Source organism: Alternaria viburni (assembly GCF_023758015.1).
Source record: "Alternaria viburni strain BMP 2772 chromosome Unknown scaffold_1, whole genome shotgun sequence".
Classification (NCBI taxonomy): Eukaryota; Fungi; Ascomycota; class Dothideomycetes; order Pleosporales; family Pleosporaceae; genus Alternaria; species Alternaria viburni.
Genome location: NW_026055770.1, coordinates 436,105 through 453,504, shown reverse-complemented (window position 1 = coordinate 453,504; position 17,400 = coordinate 436,105). Strand labels below are relative to the sequence as shown.

General features: G+C 55.1%; 8 protein-coding genes across 8 annotated transcripts; 5 read left to right on the top strand and 3 right to left on the bottom strand.

The window, feature by feature from the left end:
- Positions 1-1,406: 1,406 nt before the first annotated feature.
- On the top strand, positions 1,407-2,021 carry J4E79_000164 (uncharacterized protein; the record flags this gene model as incomplete). The annotated part of the gene is made up of 2 exons (XM_049349082.1): positions 1,407-1,754; positions 1,806-2,021. The coding sequence occupies 2 exons, from the start codon at positions 1,407-1,409 to the stop codon at positions 2,019-2,021; spliced, it is 564 nt and encodes a 187-aa protein (XP_049215869.1).
- A 1,296-nt stretch (positions 2,022-3,317) lies between these two features.
- On the top strand, positions 3,318-4,442 carry J4E79_000163 (uncharacterized protein; the record flags this gene model as incomplete). Its single annotated transcript, XM_049349081.1, has 2 exons — positions 3,318-3,977; positions 4,032-4,442. The coding sequence occupies 2 exons, from the start codon at positions 3,318-3,320 to the stop codon at positions 4,440-4,442; spliced, it is 1,071 nt and encodes a 356-aa protein (XP_049215868.1).
- A 756-nt stretch (positions 4,443-5,198) lies between these two features.
- SET9 (Histone-lysine N-methyltransferase set9) lies at positions 5,199-7,184 on the bottom strand (the record flags this gene model as incomplete). Its single annotated transcript, XM_049349080.1, has 1 exon — positions 5,199-7,184. One exon carries the CDS (start codon positions 7,182-7,184, stop codon positions 5,199-5,201), a length of 1,986 nt encoding a protein of 661 aa, XP_049215867.1.
- Positions 7,185-7,815: 631 nt separating this feature from the next.
- J4E79_000161 (uncharacterized protein) lies at positions 7,816-8,197 on the top strand (the record flags this gene model as incomplete). Its single annotated transcript, XM_049349079.1, has 2 exons — positions 7,816-7,848; positions 7,883-8,197. The coding sequence occupies 2 exons, from the start codon at positions 7,816-7,818 to the stop codon at positions 8,195-8,197; spliced, it is 348 nt and encodes a 115-aa protein (XP_049215866.1).
- A 452-nt stretch (positions 8,198-8,649) lies between these two features.
- J4E79_000160 (uncharacterized protein) lies at positions 8,650-9,200 on the bottom strand (the record flags this gene model as incomplete). The annotated part of the gene is made up of 2 exons (XM_049349078.1): positions 8,650-9,076; positions 9,124-9,200. 2 exons carry the CDS (start codon positions 9,198-9,200, stop codon positions 8,650-8,652), a joined length of 504 nt encoding a protein of 167 aa, XP_049215865.1.
- Positions 9,201-9,598: 398 nt separating this feature from the next.
- Positions 9,599-10,315, top strand: J4E79_000159 (uncharacterized protein; the record flags this gene model as incomplete). Its single annotated transcript, XM_049349077.1, has 4 exons — positions 9,599-9,601; positions 9,656-10,089; positions 10,138-10,254; positions 10,306-10,315. The coding sequence occupies 4 exons, from the start codon at positions 9,599-9,601 to the stop codon at positions 10,313-10,315; spliced, it is 564 nt and encodes a 187-aa protein (XP_049215864.1).
- Positions 10,316-11,868: 1,553 nt separating this feature from the next.
- On the top strand, positions 11,869-12,776 carry J4E79_000158 (uncharacterized protein; the record flags this gene model as incomplete). Its single annotated transcript, XM_049349076.1, has 2 exons — positions 11,869-12,142; positions 12,193-12,776. 2 exons carry the CDS (start codon positions 11,869-11,871, stop codon positions 12,774-12,776), a joined length of 858 nt encoding a protein of 285 aa, XP_049215863.1.
- Positions 12,777-14,140: 1,364 nt separating this feature from the next.
- J4E79_000157 (uncharacterized protein) lies at positions 14,141-15,544 on the bottom strand (the record flags this gene model as incomplete). The annotated part of the gene is made up of 1 exon (XM_049349075.1): positions 14,141-15,544. One exon carries the CDS (start codon positions 15,542-15,544, stop codon positions 14,141-14,143), a length of 1,404 nt encoding a protein of 467 aa, XP_049215862.1.
- Between the last annotated feature and the right edge of the window lie 1,856 nt (positions 15,545-17,400).

The following is a 17,400-nucleotide window of genomic DNA, read 5'->3' as shown; positions in this document are numbered from 1 at the left end:
GGGGTCATGGTAGTTTTGCGAAGTTATCAGCGCATCCGGTGCGGCTTTTGGTACGTACAATGAATCATGAGTTGCTGAACGCGAGCCCGGGGTAGTCTTGTGGCTGGGTAAGTGTCGAACGGGTCGAAGGCCTCATTTGCAGGATGGTTCCACAGTGCAGGTTGTTGGTTTCCATCCAACACAGGCGAGGTACTTGTGTCATTACGTATGCTCCGGGAAGTATAATTAGAAGGTACAGTCTCGGTGGACGACGAGGTAAGTGGCTCGTTTGCGTAGACACAGCTGGCTTTCCGTTTTCGACAGCGTGAGCATGTGGGTGTGCGTAGATCGCAGCTCAATTTCGATCTCGCACAAGCATCGCACGATCTCCTGAGCGTCCTACGCATTGTGAGGTACTCTCCGGAGGTTCAGGCATGACCTTTGTCTGTGATGAGGGGATGGAGTGCTGCGCATGCGGGAAGACGCGGGTCGCCCTCGCTTACATTAGCGTCGACAAGGGTTGGTGTGATGGGCTGAGCTCGTGTGCCCGTCATCAACGCCATTCTCCACCATCGGAAAATGAACTCTCTACGTGAGTCAGGCAACGCCTCCTTCTCAAAATCTCTCATTGCCGTGGCCGGTTTGTACTTCGGCAAGTCGCATATTTGTAGCCAGAGCGGTCGTATTTGAACAGCTCCTCACCTTGCAAAGGACTTTGGTTCATCTATGAGCTACTAAGCCGTTCACCTATGCATATTCGGCACTACAAGACAGCGGCGTGACCAGGGCATGGATCTCAGCACATTGCTTACAACATAAAGTCCTTCCCTTATTTCCAAAACACGAGGATGCTCTTTACGCGAGAACACTCTTCGTAGACGCAATTTACACGTCGACCCCAGAGTAGCCAACCGCGATCCCGATCGCCACCCAGTCATATGCACTGTAGATCTGGCCCTTCCAGAAGTCTGACCCTGCTCGTTCTACGATATTGCTGAGAAGCCCAGAATAGCCCGATCGCCCACCAAGATTGCTGTCGTTCTCGTTGGTGGTGCCGGAGACAAGGGTCATAAGACCTGGATCGCGGCTCGCTTAATCTGGGTAAATGCCAATGGTATGTGGTCGAGAGCGGACGGAACGGCTATTGGATATTGGGCATAAAGGGACGACAAAGTGCTATACGGAGTCCATAATTCGTGATTGTCTGGGAGGTATGCAGATCTCGTGGGAAATTCTGAGGCGGCATCGGTCTTTTCGAAAACTATTTCGGTATAAGAGCTCAGGATCGCGCTCGTTTTGAGAAGATGTTTGAGATACGTATTCTAACCTTATACTAAGTCATTACCTTTCGCTCGACACAAGTGCCGCACTCTAGACAACATCGTAGTCTTGTTACATCTGGCATCACTCCGCCGTTACCACCAACGATGCGTTCCCTCCTTCCCCTCGTCGTCCTTCCACTCCTAGCCCTCGCGGCCCCACCAACTTCTCCAACAATAACGCGGCTCGTTTTCTCGGGCTCAGGATGTCCTAATGACTCTGGTTCCGTGAAGTCTGACACCGCAACCCTCGGTGACAGCGCCGGCGTCTCCTTCACGCAACTCAAAGGCGACACAACAGATAACTGTGCTGTACACATTCAGTCAGCTGGAGCGAGCGAAGGCTGGCAAGTTGCGGTTCGACAAGTGGACTACGTGGGCGATGTGAATTTGAAGGGAAACAGCGGACTGGATACATATACCCAGGTCTTCTGGAGTGAAAATGCTGGAAATACTGTGAATAGTCATCATATCAAGGCTGAATGGAGAAACGCTGACGATATACAGGGAGTGCTCACAGGTGGTCTCGCATGTGCTGGCCCAGAGATCAAAGACTACATTACTGTGCGGAGCAGCACCGCGGATCTGAAGTGGTCAAAGTGTACTGGCGCAGATGGCAATCCTGGTATCTTGAACGTCAACTTTAGGCCAGTCGTTCAGGGGGACTTTGGTACATATGACTTCAAACATGCTGCGTGGAAGTTGGAATGGCGGAGATGCTAGAGTGGTATGAAGGTCTGCTTTTGAAGGAGACTAGAGAAGCGTGTGTACAACAAAACTCGGTGCATAAAATGGAAACAGAATGTGAATAAGCGCTCTTAAACTTCTTCTTCTACCTCCATGAACAGTAGCCTTTCTGCTCTTGCCCAACTGCGTTGCTAACTACAACCATGCTGAAGCATTCACTAGAACGTACCTAGGTATGCTGCATACGCAGACTAGACAGTGATATCAGCTTGCCGATGACGCTATTACCTCAAGAGAAAATGTGAGCATGGGGAAGTTGAAGTCAGTATCCCCCTCCCCAGTCTCGGTTGGTGCGTCTTCCGCTGAGTGGGCTGATGTAGAGTGGCCTGGGATCAGGTATACCAATACTCGTCGGGTATCACTTCGCGCTCTGCATCGTTGACGTATCTGAGGGGCGCGATATATTCCCCGAGGGACATGGCACGATGTAGACGCCGGCCGGTTGACCAGCTTCTAAAGGACGCGTTGAGCTGGCTAATGCAGGTAAACAGATCGCGAGAACGCAAGGGGCCAGACAGGATTAGATGAACAACCGACGCAGAAGGTTGGAGTTTGAAGCTCAGTGCCGTACGCTTGCTTGTTTTAGGTGCTGCTAAGGGTGGCTGTAGGATGCCAGTAGGAAAGCGCAGGTGGCGCTGCTGTCATCAGGCGGCGTAGCCAGAAGCGCCGCGGTTGCACTTGCCACGACACGCATCGACCCAGGAAGACGATCATAGCAGCCGCGGTTGTTGATGCCAGCCGATGACACCTGAAGCAAATACGGTAGATGGATGGACTGCAGCGGCGAAGATGGCGTGTGGCTGCGCGCGACACGAACGCGTCTAGCGCGATCTCGGGATGCTCCCGAGGTCGGGGTGAACCAGCCGATCAACGTCAACTTGTCAAGGGCAACGAGGGCTTCATCACTGCCGTCACCCTTCGTACATAGGTCTCATCCCAACGACACTTGGAAACAAATCCGTGGAGAAGGCACATCATCCTTGGAAGGAGTGCCCATGTACAGCATAGCAGGCAATAATCCACAAGCTCCGCACTAAGCGGAATTCCGCAACTATGCCCAGGTGCCAGTCATTTGTGAACATATGCCTGAGCCTACATAATGCCTCTGGCCGCAACCTGACCGTCGTATACAGCCCTAGCAAGTAAGATATCGGCGAGCAAGGAAGGACGCGTGATAGTGATTTGGGGCCATTATCGCATCAGGCTCCCATACTTTAGAGGCTCTCAGATACCGGTACAGAATATCAAATCAAACAGCAAACAGCCTCAAATATGGATCCTCGTACAGTCGGTACGGTATATCACCCGAATCCAAAGCCACCACTAACAAAACACCAAGACTTGTCTGCAGCAGCGCAAGATAGTTTCGCGACCTTTGTCAAGGACGAAGCCTTCTTCGCTCTCAACTTTTACCTAGCAGGCAACAGCAATATCGAAGCTTGCGCGCCCATCCGCCAGAACCATGCATCTTTCCAACTCGAGCTGAACCAGCTTGAAAGCAGTCTTGATACGTCGAAGCCAGCGTACATTGTTCTCCGCCGCGGTGACTCGCTCACGTTCATCACATACGTGCCATATCGCGCAAAGGACACCGTGCGAGACTTCCTCCTCCATCACAGACACAATGTTGTGAGACAACTTGGCCCATCGCACATCTCAAGCTCGATAATATGTAAAGAGATCGCAGAGATTACAGACGCTCGATCGTGGGCAGAGCGAGATGCCGCTGCTACCCTGATAGACGACATAAGCAATCAAGGCAACAATCTAGAATCCCGTACGAGCGCCGCGCATGCTGAAGGCGCTCGAAAAGACCTAGGATACAGGAAGAACAAATGCCGGCTTTGCGATCGCCGCATGAAGAACAGGATATCGCCTGAAGCTCTTGCAGCGCTGAAGGTGCTCCAAGGCCCCGGAGCAGCTGTGCAGATCGTAAGGCCTTCATCTCAATAGTACCTTTCAAGCGTGATAGCTGACCCGCCCCAGTCCGTTGACAGCACTACCGAGACCCTCCAGCTGATCTACATCAAGAACGAACTATACCCGAAAGATGTCGCAGCAACCCTACCAACCGACAAGCCTAGTTTCACCTTCTACCGTCACCCCGCCACCCATCTACTCTACTTCATCTTTCACTCGCCCGACCATGCCACAGTGCAGCAACGTATGAAGCACACAATGGCCATACCTGGTCTCATCAACGTCCACGCTCAAGACCAAGACGTGCATGTAGACCAGAAGATTGAGATTCACGATCCGGACGACTTGGTCTTTGGAGCCAAAGACGGGCGCATCGGCAGGTTCAGGAGCGTGTATCTGAGGAACGGGTTTGACGGGACGGAGAGCACGTATGATGGTTTAGAAGGCGACAGAGCTTTTTACGACGGGATCAAGTAGCGCATCTTTGATACATGACTTTTGTAATTAACACTCTCATCGTTCATCTACCTTGATTCTACCACACTCGTCTCACTACTTTACCTCGTGAATGTACTCCGCTGGCTCTCCTCTTTCAGTTGAGCCTCTACGCTGACCAGCAAAGTGAAAGCCTTCTAGTACACATTGTGCGCATTGTAAGGTGACTGCGGAATTGACAGGAAGGTTTACACCAGCAAAGAGTAGCGGTGTTGAGGAACTGATCGGAAACTTATGCATACACCCATATGATAAGGAAAGCAACCACACTTTCCTCCTCGCTGAAATCCATCATCCATATATGACACATATCAGATTTTAAGGAGGCGTATCAGTCTAAAGCGTGTTTCTCATGGCCTATGGTATCGTACAGTACAGTAGATGCGCGAATGCTGCACGAAAAGAAAAACAAAACGCCATTTGCTGAAATGCAAGTTTGTATGCCTTCGCCCCAGTATGCAGCGGAGATGATGTGTGGAGGAAAAGAGTAGATAACACAGACATGACCGCGCCGATGCAGAAGTATAGACTAGAAAGCGATGAAATTGGAAATGAAAAGAACACCATGCAGAATGCTACCCCTTGTCTCAAAGTCAGGACGGGGAGAAACGTCTTTCCCTCTCAGCGCCGATGCAGGAATATGCGAAAGACCTAGACCTAGATGGATGGAGATGTCGCGTGGGGATATCGAAATGACACTACGCGTTTGCGTGCAACAAGGAAGACCCGGTTATGCATCTACATCGTCTTCCTGATACGCCTCCTCTTTCGCCCACTGTCGACTTCTACACTCGTGCTCATCGTATCCCTTGCACTCCGCGGGGTGGAGAACCGCTCCCGGATGTGCTCCCGGATGACCTTCTTGGTCTTGTCGCGCTTCAACTGGCGCTCCTCGTCTGGGTCGACGAAGCGATGGACAGTGCGGTGATCGCGTATGCGCTCTTCCTTGTCGTGCTTGCCCTCCTTCTCCGTCTTGGGCCAGGGGAAGCCGTACAGTTTCGAGTGGCGCTCGCACCGTGGACATTCTTTACGCGTGTTGTAGCCGTCTTGCTGTACAAAGTCGACGTCGCATGTCTGGCAGTTGACCCACTTGGAGTACTTGGCTGACAGGAGAGCGTTCGATGTCATGTAGTCGCCCGGCTTTCGCGTGTTCTCGACATAGTCGGCTTCGTCTCCCTCTTCAATCGTGATAGGGGTACCAACGCGGTTCTGGACGTCGAAACGAGACTTTGAGCGTGTTGTTCGTAGTGTTGGGCGGGGTTTGCGCTTGACAATCTGCTGGTTCACATCGTCAAACTCGAAGCTCTCAGAAAGTTCGCTGAGATCGGACATGTATGCGTCTTCGTCTGCAGGCGGGGAGGGCCACGGGGCGTTTACCGTTGTCGTAGTGATTTCCTCCTTCACTATCGCCACTCCCATCGCTGGGCAATCTTGTATTGTCGTGGAGTCGACTTGCTCCTTGGGATCGCCGGTGTCGTGCGAGTGATCTTCGTCAATCGAGGTGGCATCTGTAGATGATTGAGTCGACTTGGGTGACGCTGCTGCTATGGACGATTGCGGGGATGCCTCTCGCGACGAGCTGGCCAAGTCCGTATTCACCGTGAGAACACCTTCGCTATGTTCATTGCGGACTTCTTGCGATATCTCTGGCGATGAGACCAAATTGGTCGCTGGATCCTCTATACTCGAAACCGGGAGCTCCTGACGCAGGGACGATGTGCTGTGTGCCTTCTTCAGCGTCGTCTTGCGCAGCAGATTCGATGTGTGCTGGTTGGATGGCGAAGTCTTCTGCTCAAATCTCGCTCGCTTTGGGGCAGGTGTTGAGTCACGCGAGGGGTCGTCGTCCGTTGAATCTTCCAGCGATCGCTTCTGAGAAATGGAGGCTGCATCGGAAGCGGTTTCGGCGGTCTGATCATGACCTGCACCCTCCACCTCTTCATCATCCCCTTCGACGTTGTGGATGACTCGCTTCATAGGTGCCCAGCCGTTTTGCTGCAGACTTTCGCAAGTATTGCACAAACACTCCTCATTATCGTCGCCAAAGTAGTCCTCGCCGTACGAAACTGTAATTTCTTCTCCTTCAAGAATCGGCTTCACTGCAACAATCTGCATGCCATCGTAGCCTTTGGTTGTGAGCTTTGCGTTGGCGTCGCAGTCGTGATTGGCGAAGCGCGCGGGACCTAGGAACAAGGAGCGCGTCTTCTTGCGGCTTGAAATAACCAGACTGAAGTCCTTGCTCTGCAGCTCTAGAGTTTTCTCTTGCTCTTCAGTCATAGCTACTTGCACGCCGGTCAAGTACTTGATTTCTTCGCGTGGGTTGATATCTCGTCGCGCGGTGATCGAGGCCTCGTGTTCCGTGATGATGTAGCGGTTGGTGGTGGTGACCTCGAATTGGCAGTCGGCCATGTAGATGTTGACGTATCTGCGGAGATGGCGCTTGAACTGATCCTGATCGCGCTCATCCTTCAGCGTGTTCATAAACCTGCGCAACCCCGGCAGTTGCACCAACTTGTGCACTGCCTCTGCAGGATCCCTCTCCCAGACTACGTGTCGTCGGATAACGTCGGCCACATCCTCCTCGTGCAATCCCCGCGAGCCTGTGAAGCGGCCACCTCTGTTCTTGCGAATCTTGGCCCAGAAGTAGAGTTTGTCCACGAGCGCGTCGGTGATGATGTCGTCGAAAGTGGCGAGCTTGTCCAGCGTCAGTTTCGTCGAGGGCGCCATGATGGCGCGATGGGGTGGATGAGTTCGAACGTGCCCGCGCAATCCGCCGCCGGTCGTGGAGATCGTAAGGAGTCGTAGGGTTTCGCGATTAAGGGGGAGGCTGGCAGGGCTGGCTGACGTTATGGTGGCCAGCAACGACAAGTCATTCACCGTCGCGTACAACAATAGCTGCACCACAAACGAAATGAAAGAGCGTGCAGACGACGCGCGCAAGGGAAGGAGCGAGCGACGGCACGCACGGGGGATCCAGCACTCGCCCGATAGTTTACGGGAGTATGGACTCGACGGAACTAGCCCTGCAGGCTATCGAGACCCGCATGCGGCGCATGGGGTGAAGGGCTAAGCGAGCATCATCGGGGCCCCTGCCCATGTGCGGCTAAACTGCGGTGGCACGAGTCGGGCTTGCGACTTTGACAGCGACCAAGACACACACCCCCGACGTCAACACCACCACGCCGCGCGCATCGAGGCAGGCAGTCGAGACCAGGATATCGGGAGAAGCCACACAGGATGATTCAATTAAAGGTGTGCTGGGCCGGTCACGGGCGGCAGAGCAAGGACTGATGGATGCCCTTCTAGACCCTCGTAAATTGCATCGACAACTCGGGCGCCGCCATAGTCGAGTGCGTCAATGTCCTGCGATCGAAGCGCCCCGCGAAAGTTGGTATGTGCGCGGAACTCCAAGGCACGGCACGAAGCTGATGGAAGCAGGCGACCGCATAGTAGTGGTTGTAAAGAAACAGCGAAATTTCGGCCCGGAAACCGGCAACAGCGTCTCCATCAGCGCAGCGAACAAAGTACGGCGAGGCGACGTCCGACACGCAGTTGTGGTACGGACAGCGAAGAAGTGGCAGCGGCCGGACGGCAGCGTGGTCAAGTTCGACGACAACGCCTGCGTACTTATCAACAAGGCCGGAGAGCCCATCGGATCGAGAGTCAGTGGTGTTGTCGCGGCAGAACTGAGGCAGAAGCAGTGGTCCAAGATCCTATCGCTGGCGCCCATGCACGTATAACGGCTGGCATGTGGGTGGGATGAAAGATGCATTTTTTGGGAGTCTATGAGCGCTTTGGAATGTAACATTATGTGTATGCCACTACAATTGTACCCATGGGTATCTCAACGGCTGTTCCCTAAACTCCTCGCAGCAAATATGTGAGATTAAACGCCAGCTACATGCATTCCATGCCGTTGTTCTCTTAGTTATCGGACGGGCGTGAGACGTGACCGCACCCGGCGCACACGTAGTAAAGGGCCTGGACCGGTCAGAATGGCTTGCGAGCATGGACGAGAAACTTACCATGCCCGTCTCGGCGGTCCGCTGCTGCGACTGGAAGAAGACGGCTTCGTTCTCGCCGCACTCTGTGCATTGTTTCTGGATGCGCGGTAACTAGACGCAGGCACAGTCAGCGAGCACGCTCAAGAGCAAGCAAGCAACTGTACTGGTGGAAGACGCAGGAGGCGCTTTCAGGACGTGGGTTCGTCCCACATGTCCTCGTCAAAGTCGTCGTCGTAGTCTTCAAACATTTCATCCTCCTCGCGCATCTGCTGCTGGGGGCGCTCGGCTTGCGGGTCCTCGTCCTCGGCCTCGAGGGCAAAGCCAGGAGCCGATTCCTCGCCGCACTCCTGGCACATGATGGGCATGCCGCACATGGTGCAGCAGGGCATCTCCTCAGAGAGAGCGGCCTGGGCAGCTTGGGCATCGGACAGGGAGTAACCAACCGTAGGATCCTGAGCAACCTCGGCTGTGACACCAGCTGTGGCTCCGACTGTGGACGCGATTTCGTGGCGCATGACGCAGGATGAGGGCGCTTCTTCGGTGAAGTTGCATGTGCGGCAGGCGAAAAGCAGCTTGTTCTCGGACTTGTCTTCGCGGGGGAACAGCAGGTTGGAGCTGCGCGTGATTAGCCAGGCTTCGTGGTTGCAGAAGAGGCGACGCACCATTCTGAGCAGAAGCGGAAGAGAATGGGCTCCTTGCCGCCCTTGGAGCCGCCCATTTGCGCTGCTGGTGAAGCCATGCTGAGTGGATGTGAGATCGTAAATCGTAAACGTGCGTGTGCGTGTGGATCGTCGTGACGGCTGTTATGCGCGTGTGAAGAGACAAAAGCGTCGAGGAAGCCTGCGCACAAAAGTTGGGTAGGTACAGAGACAGAGTCACGTCGGCGAGCGCGGGCCACCCGTCTTGATTCGCGCGGCTTCCGTTGCTGTAGCAGAGCCGCGTTCTTTGTTTGGCAGGCGCCCCCGCATTATCGACCTTGAGGCGCCGATCGCCCTGTCCACCGCCTGCAATTCTAGACGTCGCTCCACGCTGCACGCACAACTGCCCGTGCGGAGACTCCTATCAACCTCTGCACTGCTCGCCCTCCCCCTACCACAGCTTACTCCGTCCAGCGTCACGCATACATCGCCAGCAACCATGGTAAGCACTGCGCCCGTCGTCCCAACCCACCTCGCACCCCCTCACGCATCCTAGTCGTCCGCCGAAACAGGTCTCCCCGAGGGATGGGAGGTGCGCCGCTCCAACACCAAAAACCTCCCATACTACTTCCACGCCCAGACGAAAGACTCGCGATGGGAGCCACCAGCTGGAACCGATCCGGACAAGCTCAAGGCATACATGGCCGCCAACCACAGCTCCAAGGGCGTTGCGCCCGCAGCCTTCGCGCCGACTGAAGGCAAGATCCGATGTGCCCATCTCCTCGTCAAGCATCGCGACAGCAGGCGTCCGGCTAGTTGGCGGGAGCCCAAGATTACGCGCTCGGTCGAGGACGCCCGGGAGATGATACGGGACTACCAGAAGCAAATACAGGCGTACGAGAGGGGCCAGGAAGACGACACCGCCAAGTCTCTGTCTGAACTCGCGACGACCGAGTCAGACTGCAGCAGCGCTCGCAAGGGGGGCGATCTGTGAGTCTCTGCAGCGGGAGATGCAGCGGGAAACACTAACGTCATCAGGGGCTTCTTTGGCAAGGGCGACATGCAGAAGGAGTTCGAGCAGGCTGCCTTCGCCCTCAACAAGGGCGAGGTGAGCGATCTGGTCGAGACGGCATCGGGGGTGCACTTGATCCAAAGGTGGGACGAATGCCACAGGTCTCAGTATGATGCTAACCATACGCAACGCAGGTTGGAATAGTCGATGCGTCGCGCCAAAACTAGGGCAAACAAAGCGTCATGTACTGTGATGAGGGGTTTCCTGGGACGCGTGCGGGCTGTGCAGACGCGTCGTGGATACCCGCTCAACACCAAGACAATCATGGTAGTACTAGTAATACTACTATCATGAGACATGCATGTGAAGTCCAGGAGCGGGCGCAGCACGTTGGCCGTGTGTCGTGTGTGGTTGTGGTTGTTGTCTGTCTGCTAACATGATTACGTCCTTTGCAGCTCCCCCTTGGTCGATCCGCGTTGGTTAGGGACCGTACGTCGTTGCACGCGTGCTGACGACAAGCAGACCACAATCGAGAGGGCGATAGAGTTTGTGGGGCCGGAACCAGACGCCTTGAGATAAATTTTTCCCATCGCCCGCACACAGCCCACGGCGGCCAAATTCGCGCCCTGCTACAAAAGCGCGCACCAGGACATCGTCGTCGCATCCCGTCTCGCCGTACCGCTCTGCGCTTGGACAGAGACTTCGGCTAACGCGACTTCCCCCGCCAAAGCCATCGCTGCGCTACTGCAGTGAGTAGGCGCCGGCCTCCAAGTACCTCAGTCAGCTGACGTTCAGACTTGAAACCCGCATACTAAAGCCGTCTGGGAGCAGACCTCGAGCCGTCTCCCACTCACTTCGCCTCGCACTCGCACCGTTTCAGTGCGTGTGGCTGGTTTCGGCATCCCTCAGCCTGCGCCTCGCCCCCAAGCCAGCCCGGTTCCGGATCAGCCCGAGAAGACAAGGAAGCGGCGGCCCAGTGACGTATCATGTAAGTTGGCTGGTTTTATCCTTTTTTTGCATCAGCCCACCTCAGAAGACGAGGAGCAGCACCGTCGGGCGCAGGTTCTAGACATGCCCAGCAAGTTCGTTTTGGGAGCCTGCTGCAGCGCCGTAGTGTGGCGGGCATGCCGTGCAGCGACTGGGCGGCCATCATCCCGAGCGTCTGGGTGTCGTGCCCTAGCACCTCTCGCAAGGTCGGCGCACGCACAACGCTTTTCCCTGCGTCACAGTAGCCCGCAATTCGACTGTCCAGCTCCTGGGCATTTGGCCTCACCAACCACAGCGTTGCCGCCCCTTCACCCTCCCTTCACCACCGCGCCGCTGTGCTTGCACGCCCACCCCGACCGCACCGCCCGTGCAGCTGCTCTCACTGTCCATTGACGTAGCTGCCCCGTCAGACTATATGGGAAAGTCCCGGGGCCGCACTTTCCCATTACCATCAGCTCACGCACCAACGCCGCCCGCAAAGTGCCCGCATACCCCTGCCGACTCCACACGGCGCCCTGTTTACTCCGCTAACACCTTCGATCACCAGCGCTTCCGCGATCTTTCACCCTTCCACCTCCACCACCTCACACAACCTTTTTGTCTAGAAGATTCCCGTCGTTCTCTACAAATATCACTCACGCTCCTTTGAGTCTTGACAGCGCCACTCACTGCAGTGCTCCCGCTACCCACTATCCTACTCCACCCTCCACCCTCCACTCTCCTTCGACCAAGACTCCACACAGACCTACTCAACCTACCTCGTTGCCGCTATGGCTGCTCCACTATCTCCCCACCCTGTCTACCACGACCCCATCCCAACATCCCGCCGTAACTCCAGTCGCAAGACCATCTCCTGCCTCTCACGCACTCCCTCCAACGTCGATGCTCCTCGCACTTTCTGCCCCAAGGACGGTGATGCATTCAGCTACGACCCCTCTCACCTCCGCCACTGGTACTGTCCCCAAGAGCTCTGGGACCGTCTTCCCAAGCAAGTCCAGTCCTGCCTCGGTGATGTTCAGCATGCGGGTGCCGCTGTTCTGACTGGTAAGTCCAAATACGTCTCAGGCACTTGATATCGTACTAACCCAAAACAGGCTTCGAGCGTCTCGACAAGCACCTCGACAACTTTGACGATAGTCAAGTCGACCCCAGGGCCACTGGAGACGAGCTTCTGGTCCACCTCGACGAGCTCCCGCCCCCAAAATTCCGCACAGTCAGCAACGCCAGCAGCGTCTTCCAGTCTGACACTTCTTCGCCTCTCACCAGCGCATCGTCCGCTTCTCAGTCAGGGAGCGCCTCTCCTTCCACTCCAGCCTTCTCTGTGTCTCAGATCATGTGCCCTGGTTCACCCATCTGCTTGGGTCCCTCGGAGCTCTCCCGCTCACGTGAGCGCTCCTTCTCTACGCCGCTTAGATCGCACGACGCCAAGTACGCCGCGGAGCTGTCGCACCTACGTACCGAGGCCCTGCCGCGTCTACGTCACAAGTCTTACAAGGTCGAGACTGAGTGGCAGGAGGCCAAGCGTGTCCCGGGCGCCATATCTGCAGATGACATCAACGCCTTCGAGAATTTCTGGGCCGAGAAGAAATTGCTGATCCTCAGCCTCAATGAGCGGGGTAAGCGCCTTGCGAGTGCCGCTGGCCTTGCTACCACCGGACTCGGCTGGTGCGCCCCGTAGAGGCTAGTGAGGTGGATCTCCTCGACTTGGTCACTCGAAATGGTTCACTGAGCGCATCAGTTACGCGACATGGCGCAGCACCCCCAGCTACAGCCAGTCGACAACCATGAACTTCTTTTCTTTTTCCATTTCCTTGGAGTCCTGTTTCCTGGTTTCTGCTTCACTTCCTGTGCGTTACAAGCGAGGAGTTGGTCGGTCGGTATTTATTCATGTAGGCATCTACACAGCAGATCGGGAAGATCTACACTTGGAATGGACGTGCGTTCACGATAGATCTCATACACGCCCATGTCTTCACGACGGCGGTCTCACGAGAGATCCATTTTTGCCCATGGCGGCTGCTATGGGGCATTCTGGCGGGTTCAACCCGGCTCATCTTAGGCGTAAGGTCAGCTCAGCTCAAAATAACGAATCATAACATCTACATGACGACTTTGTTTGTGCATATTCCTGCTTATCGGTGATGCGCGTCGCTTTCGTCATTGGTCACTTCCGAGGGATGCTGGCTTGATACCCTTATATTGTGATGCCCAACACCGGCCATATCGAGCCACAGGTGCATGAGTTGTGGCTGCCCAACATACACAAGTGAGTTCGACGCCTCTCGCCATCTCCGAGGAAAGCTGACAGGGCGCCCTGATATTGTCGACACGGGTCGTGCCAACTATGAGGTTGGTCATGTCGAGAGACGCAGCCAAGCCAAGGCAAGCGCAAGCCCGATGCTGCACGTTCCTCGGCACCGCCGCCTGCATCTGCCAGCAGCAGCCAACTCAGGCCGCCCCGCCCCTGCCACAGCAACGAGAGGGGGTGTGTCCGCGCCCGCGGATCGACATGTTTCACTACCCAGGCCCCAACCACGCGAAACAGGGCGTTCTGACCGCATTTTGGATCGCCCTTATGGGCGAAACGTGACGCGCCCTGCTTTAAAATAAGAAGAAGAACAAGACCAAATTTGGGTCCGTCGCAACGATTGGTCTGACCAGGCTAATATTGACCGAGACATACACACGTACGTACTATAGTAATGTTTCCGTGCCGTCTCTGCTTTGCTCACACATGGAGGACCAGGTGTTGCACATTCCTAATAAGCATCGTCGTCATCTGTATCAACTCGGGGCTGTTTGCCACGATCCAGACTGCCGTTGTTGTTGGTGTTGATGAGGTTGGCCCTCCTCCCAAGCGGACTGGCACCGAAGTCACGCCTGATCGGGCTATCCCTGTCTTGAACGCCTGGTCTCCTGGTGGTGCCACGCCCTAGAATGCAACAAGATTTAGTGTGCTGTACTGTACGTATCCCAAGAAATATCATGGTGGAATGATGACCATGATGATGATCATGATGAAAGGTGGGTGACGGGGGCTTTTTACTTACCGGCCCGGTCACGGATTCCTCCTGCTCCGCCGCCGCCGCCGCCTTGTTCATGTCGTATGCCTGACGACCGCATCGAAGGTCCTAGTCCGAGATCGAAATCATCAGACGATGTGTCCAAGTGGACTCGTCTACCTCCTCCACCTCGATTGCGTCCACCGCCCATCATCATGCCTCCGCGGCCTCCAACCCCCATGGCTTTGGCGTACATGGCCGCCATCTGATCCATATCCATATCCATGCCCATACCCATGCCCCCATTGTTGAACTGCCTGCCTGCTTTGGCCGCCCCTCGATGCGACAGGAAGGGGTGCCGCATACCTCCATTCTTGCCTAGGAGACCGCCGCCGGCAGATTGCATATACGGATTCCCCATGTTCATGTTTAGCCCCATGTCGTCCATTTCTGACAACATGTCGTTTTCCATGCCCCCTCCCATGCCCATGCCTATGCCCATGCCCATACCACCCATGCCATGATGCATCATACCCCGTTTACCACCCGTCACTGTTGGATCAGCGATGCCAGGTGGCATCCGACCCGTGGTGCCGTATGGATCACCGGACATCATGCCCATCTGCTGTGCCATTCGCGGATCCATATCCATGCCACCACCGCCATTGTTCATCATGAAAGCACTCTGGCCCATGTTCGGGCCGCCGAAAGGCTGTCTAGCGGGACTTTCGGAACTGTCACGCTGACGTCGTTGCTGTTGCTGACGACCGTCTTTCCTGAGATCTTGTAACGCTTCCAAGATGTCATCTTTGAGTGTGTCAAACTGGTCTTTGCGCTTCTTGTCTTCTTTCTCATCCGACTTTCTCTTCGTCTTCTTCTTTCTCCTTTTGCTCTTTTCGTCTTTGCTACTGCTGCTGTCGCTTTCACTGCTGCTCTTTTTGCAGGCTGTGTGATCGCCGCAGTCTCGGCCCAAGTCGGTTTTCAGTATGTATCTGATCTCACCGCTAGTGCGGAGGTGGTCTTGTTCGTCTTCGTTGGAGTCGCTGCCATGGTGCTGGGGATCGTTCTGGGCACGGTATAGTACGCGGTGGCTTTTCCGGCAGTTGCAGCCTGTGGTGCAGGTACAAGCATCAAGCCAGGCGTTGTCGCCCTCGATCCACTCTTTCCCCGATGGTCCAACTTTCTTGTGAAAAGGTTGACCGCGGTTCAAACGGGCTGACGTTTGCGGCTCCGCCCGAGGCCGCCGTGGCTTCTCGGCGTTGGCATACGCGCCCATGGGGATGTGTTCGTAGTGTCTTGGCCTTCTGCCGGAGTGTCGTCGCGTCGCCTGAGGTGGATCAGGAACGCTACTCGATGACTGGCTGGATGGTGGTCCCGGGTGGTTTGTATAAGGGTTCATGCCTGGCCCCGGCATACCTCCGCCAGCACCAAAGCGAGGAGGCATTGGTGGATTGGACGTGTATTCCGGCGGCATGCCAGATGGCGGTCTAACTCCCATTCCGCCCGCTCCAGCAGGCCCCATGCCACCGCCCAATCCCCCTAAACCTCTCATGCCACCTAGCCCCGGACTCCCGGGCATGCCCATCGGTATACCGCCCATCATGCCAGGATAGCCACCTACCTGCATTTCAGGCGCAGACCTAGGTCTTGCGTCCATCCCGTCGAAAAGCCCTCCTGGTCCACCTCTTCGGCCCACTCCTGGCATGCGACCTCCCATCATGTTGCCTGGGTATTCGTTCGAGGGTTGTCGTCGCATACCCCTTGGGCCTATTCCCTCCATCATGTCGAGTGACGTACTTTCGCTCTCTTCACTGTCTTCCAAGATATCGAGATCTCGTCCCCCGTAGTGAGGTCTTTGTCTTGAGCGTAGTCGCCTGCCTGGTGAACAGGGTGTGTAGATGGGACCGCGTGTGTACGGCTCTGATCGTGATCGTGCGTAGGAAGGTGGGTGGACGGTGAATGCTGTACCTATAGACAAACCGTCAGTACGATAAGTTTTAAGGTATACTAGGACCCGTGGTAGGTGGCAGGAAGAGAGGGAGGGTTACCAGGTGGAACCAGGACTTTGCCTCCTGGAGCGTTGACTTCAACAAGTGGTGGAGGCGTAGAATGCGATGCACCCATAGCGGTCGCGTTGTACGCACCGATGCAGCAGACCGTTGTACTGTGCTGTAAAAGAAGAGTCTTTTCGATGAGCCTATATTGTTTTGGTCGTCGTTCTTCTTCTTTCTACACCGAGTGATACTTTTGCCTTCTATATCGATTTCATCTCAATCTGATCTTCTCCACTAATAGCCTTGGACGTGTAATGGACAATGGCGGGTGAAGAAAGGAGTGTAAAGACTGATGTGTTCCCTAACACTGTTAATTCAGCACCTGCTAGCTTGAGCCATCTGCTGACATGCCAGCGGTTATTTGTTTGCTGTGCTGTGCTCTAACGAGGACACACGAGTGTCGCGTCACGTTACACGACAGCATTCATTGTCGTGTCACGGTTTGTGCCTTTACGCCAGGCGAGATTCTCAATTGTCCAACTTCCTCTCAACGTATGAGTATGATTTCAGGGCAGTATCGAGAGAGCATTAGAGATCACAGTGGGGTTTACGTATGCGCGTATGTCTTACGGTGCCGTTGTCGGATGTATGAATGAGAGTGCTTCGCTTTTTTTCCAAGCAATGCATCATCATACTTGAGTGGAAAATTCTCACGCCGCGTCCGCGCGACGGAAAGCCCTGGAACACGGGATATCAATAGAGAAGAATGCAATCATGCCGCTCCACAATACGCGCACCAAAGCGAGGGACTGTGGTTGCTGAATCTATTGATGCCCTGCCTGCGTAGAGACGAGGGCCCTGGAGGCAGCGGCAATCACACGATCCCCGCAGCGCATCACGCACAGCACACCCAGCAACAATCATGTAATATAAAAAAGTAGACTTTGTAGTCATGTTATGTTCTCATACACCTGATATAACTACTGCTCATACTCCATGCCTCGTCGCTATCAATCATTATGCAGTATCATAAACCCATAGCCGGCAACGCCGAGATGAATACAACGCCTATCCACACCAGACAGTAACAAGAACAGTGATGAGATGTGATACAAAGAAACAGACGCAACAGCACTCCTTCAACGTTTCCGCGGCTTTGTATGCAACAGCGAGAATGTGCCGAAGCGCCGCAGCTCAGCGAGATGGTGTCTTCGACTCGGGAAACGGATGCGCAGCACCCGCACCTTTCAGATTTCTCCTCCCCTGTCGCCGTCTCCAAAACCCCAATCTTAGTCGATGAGAGAGA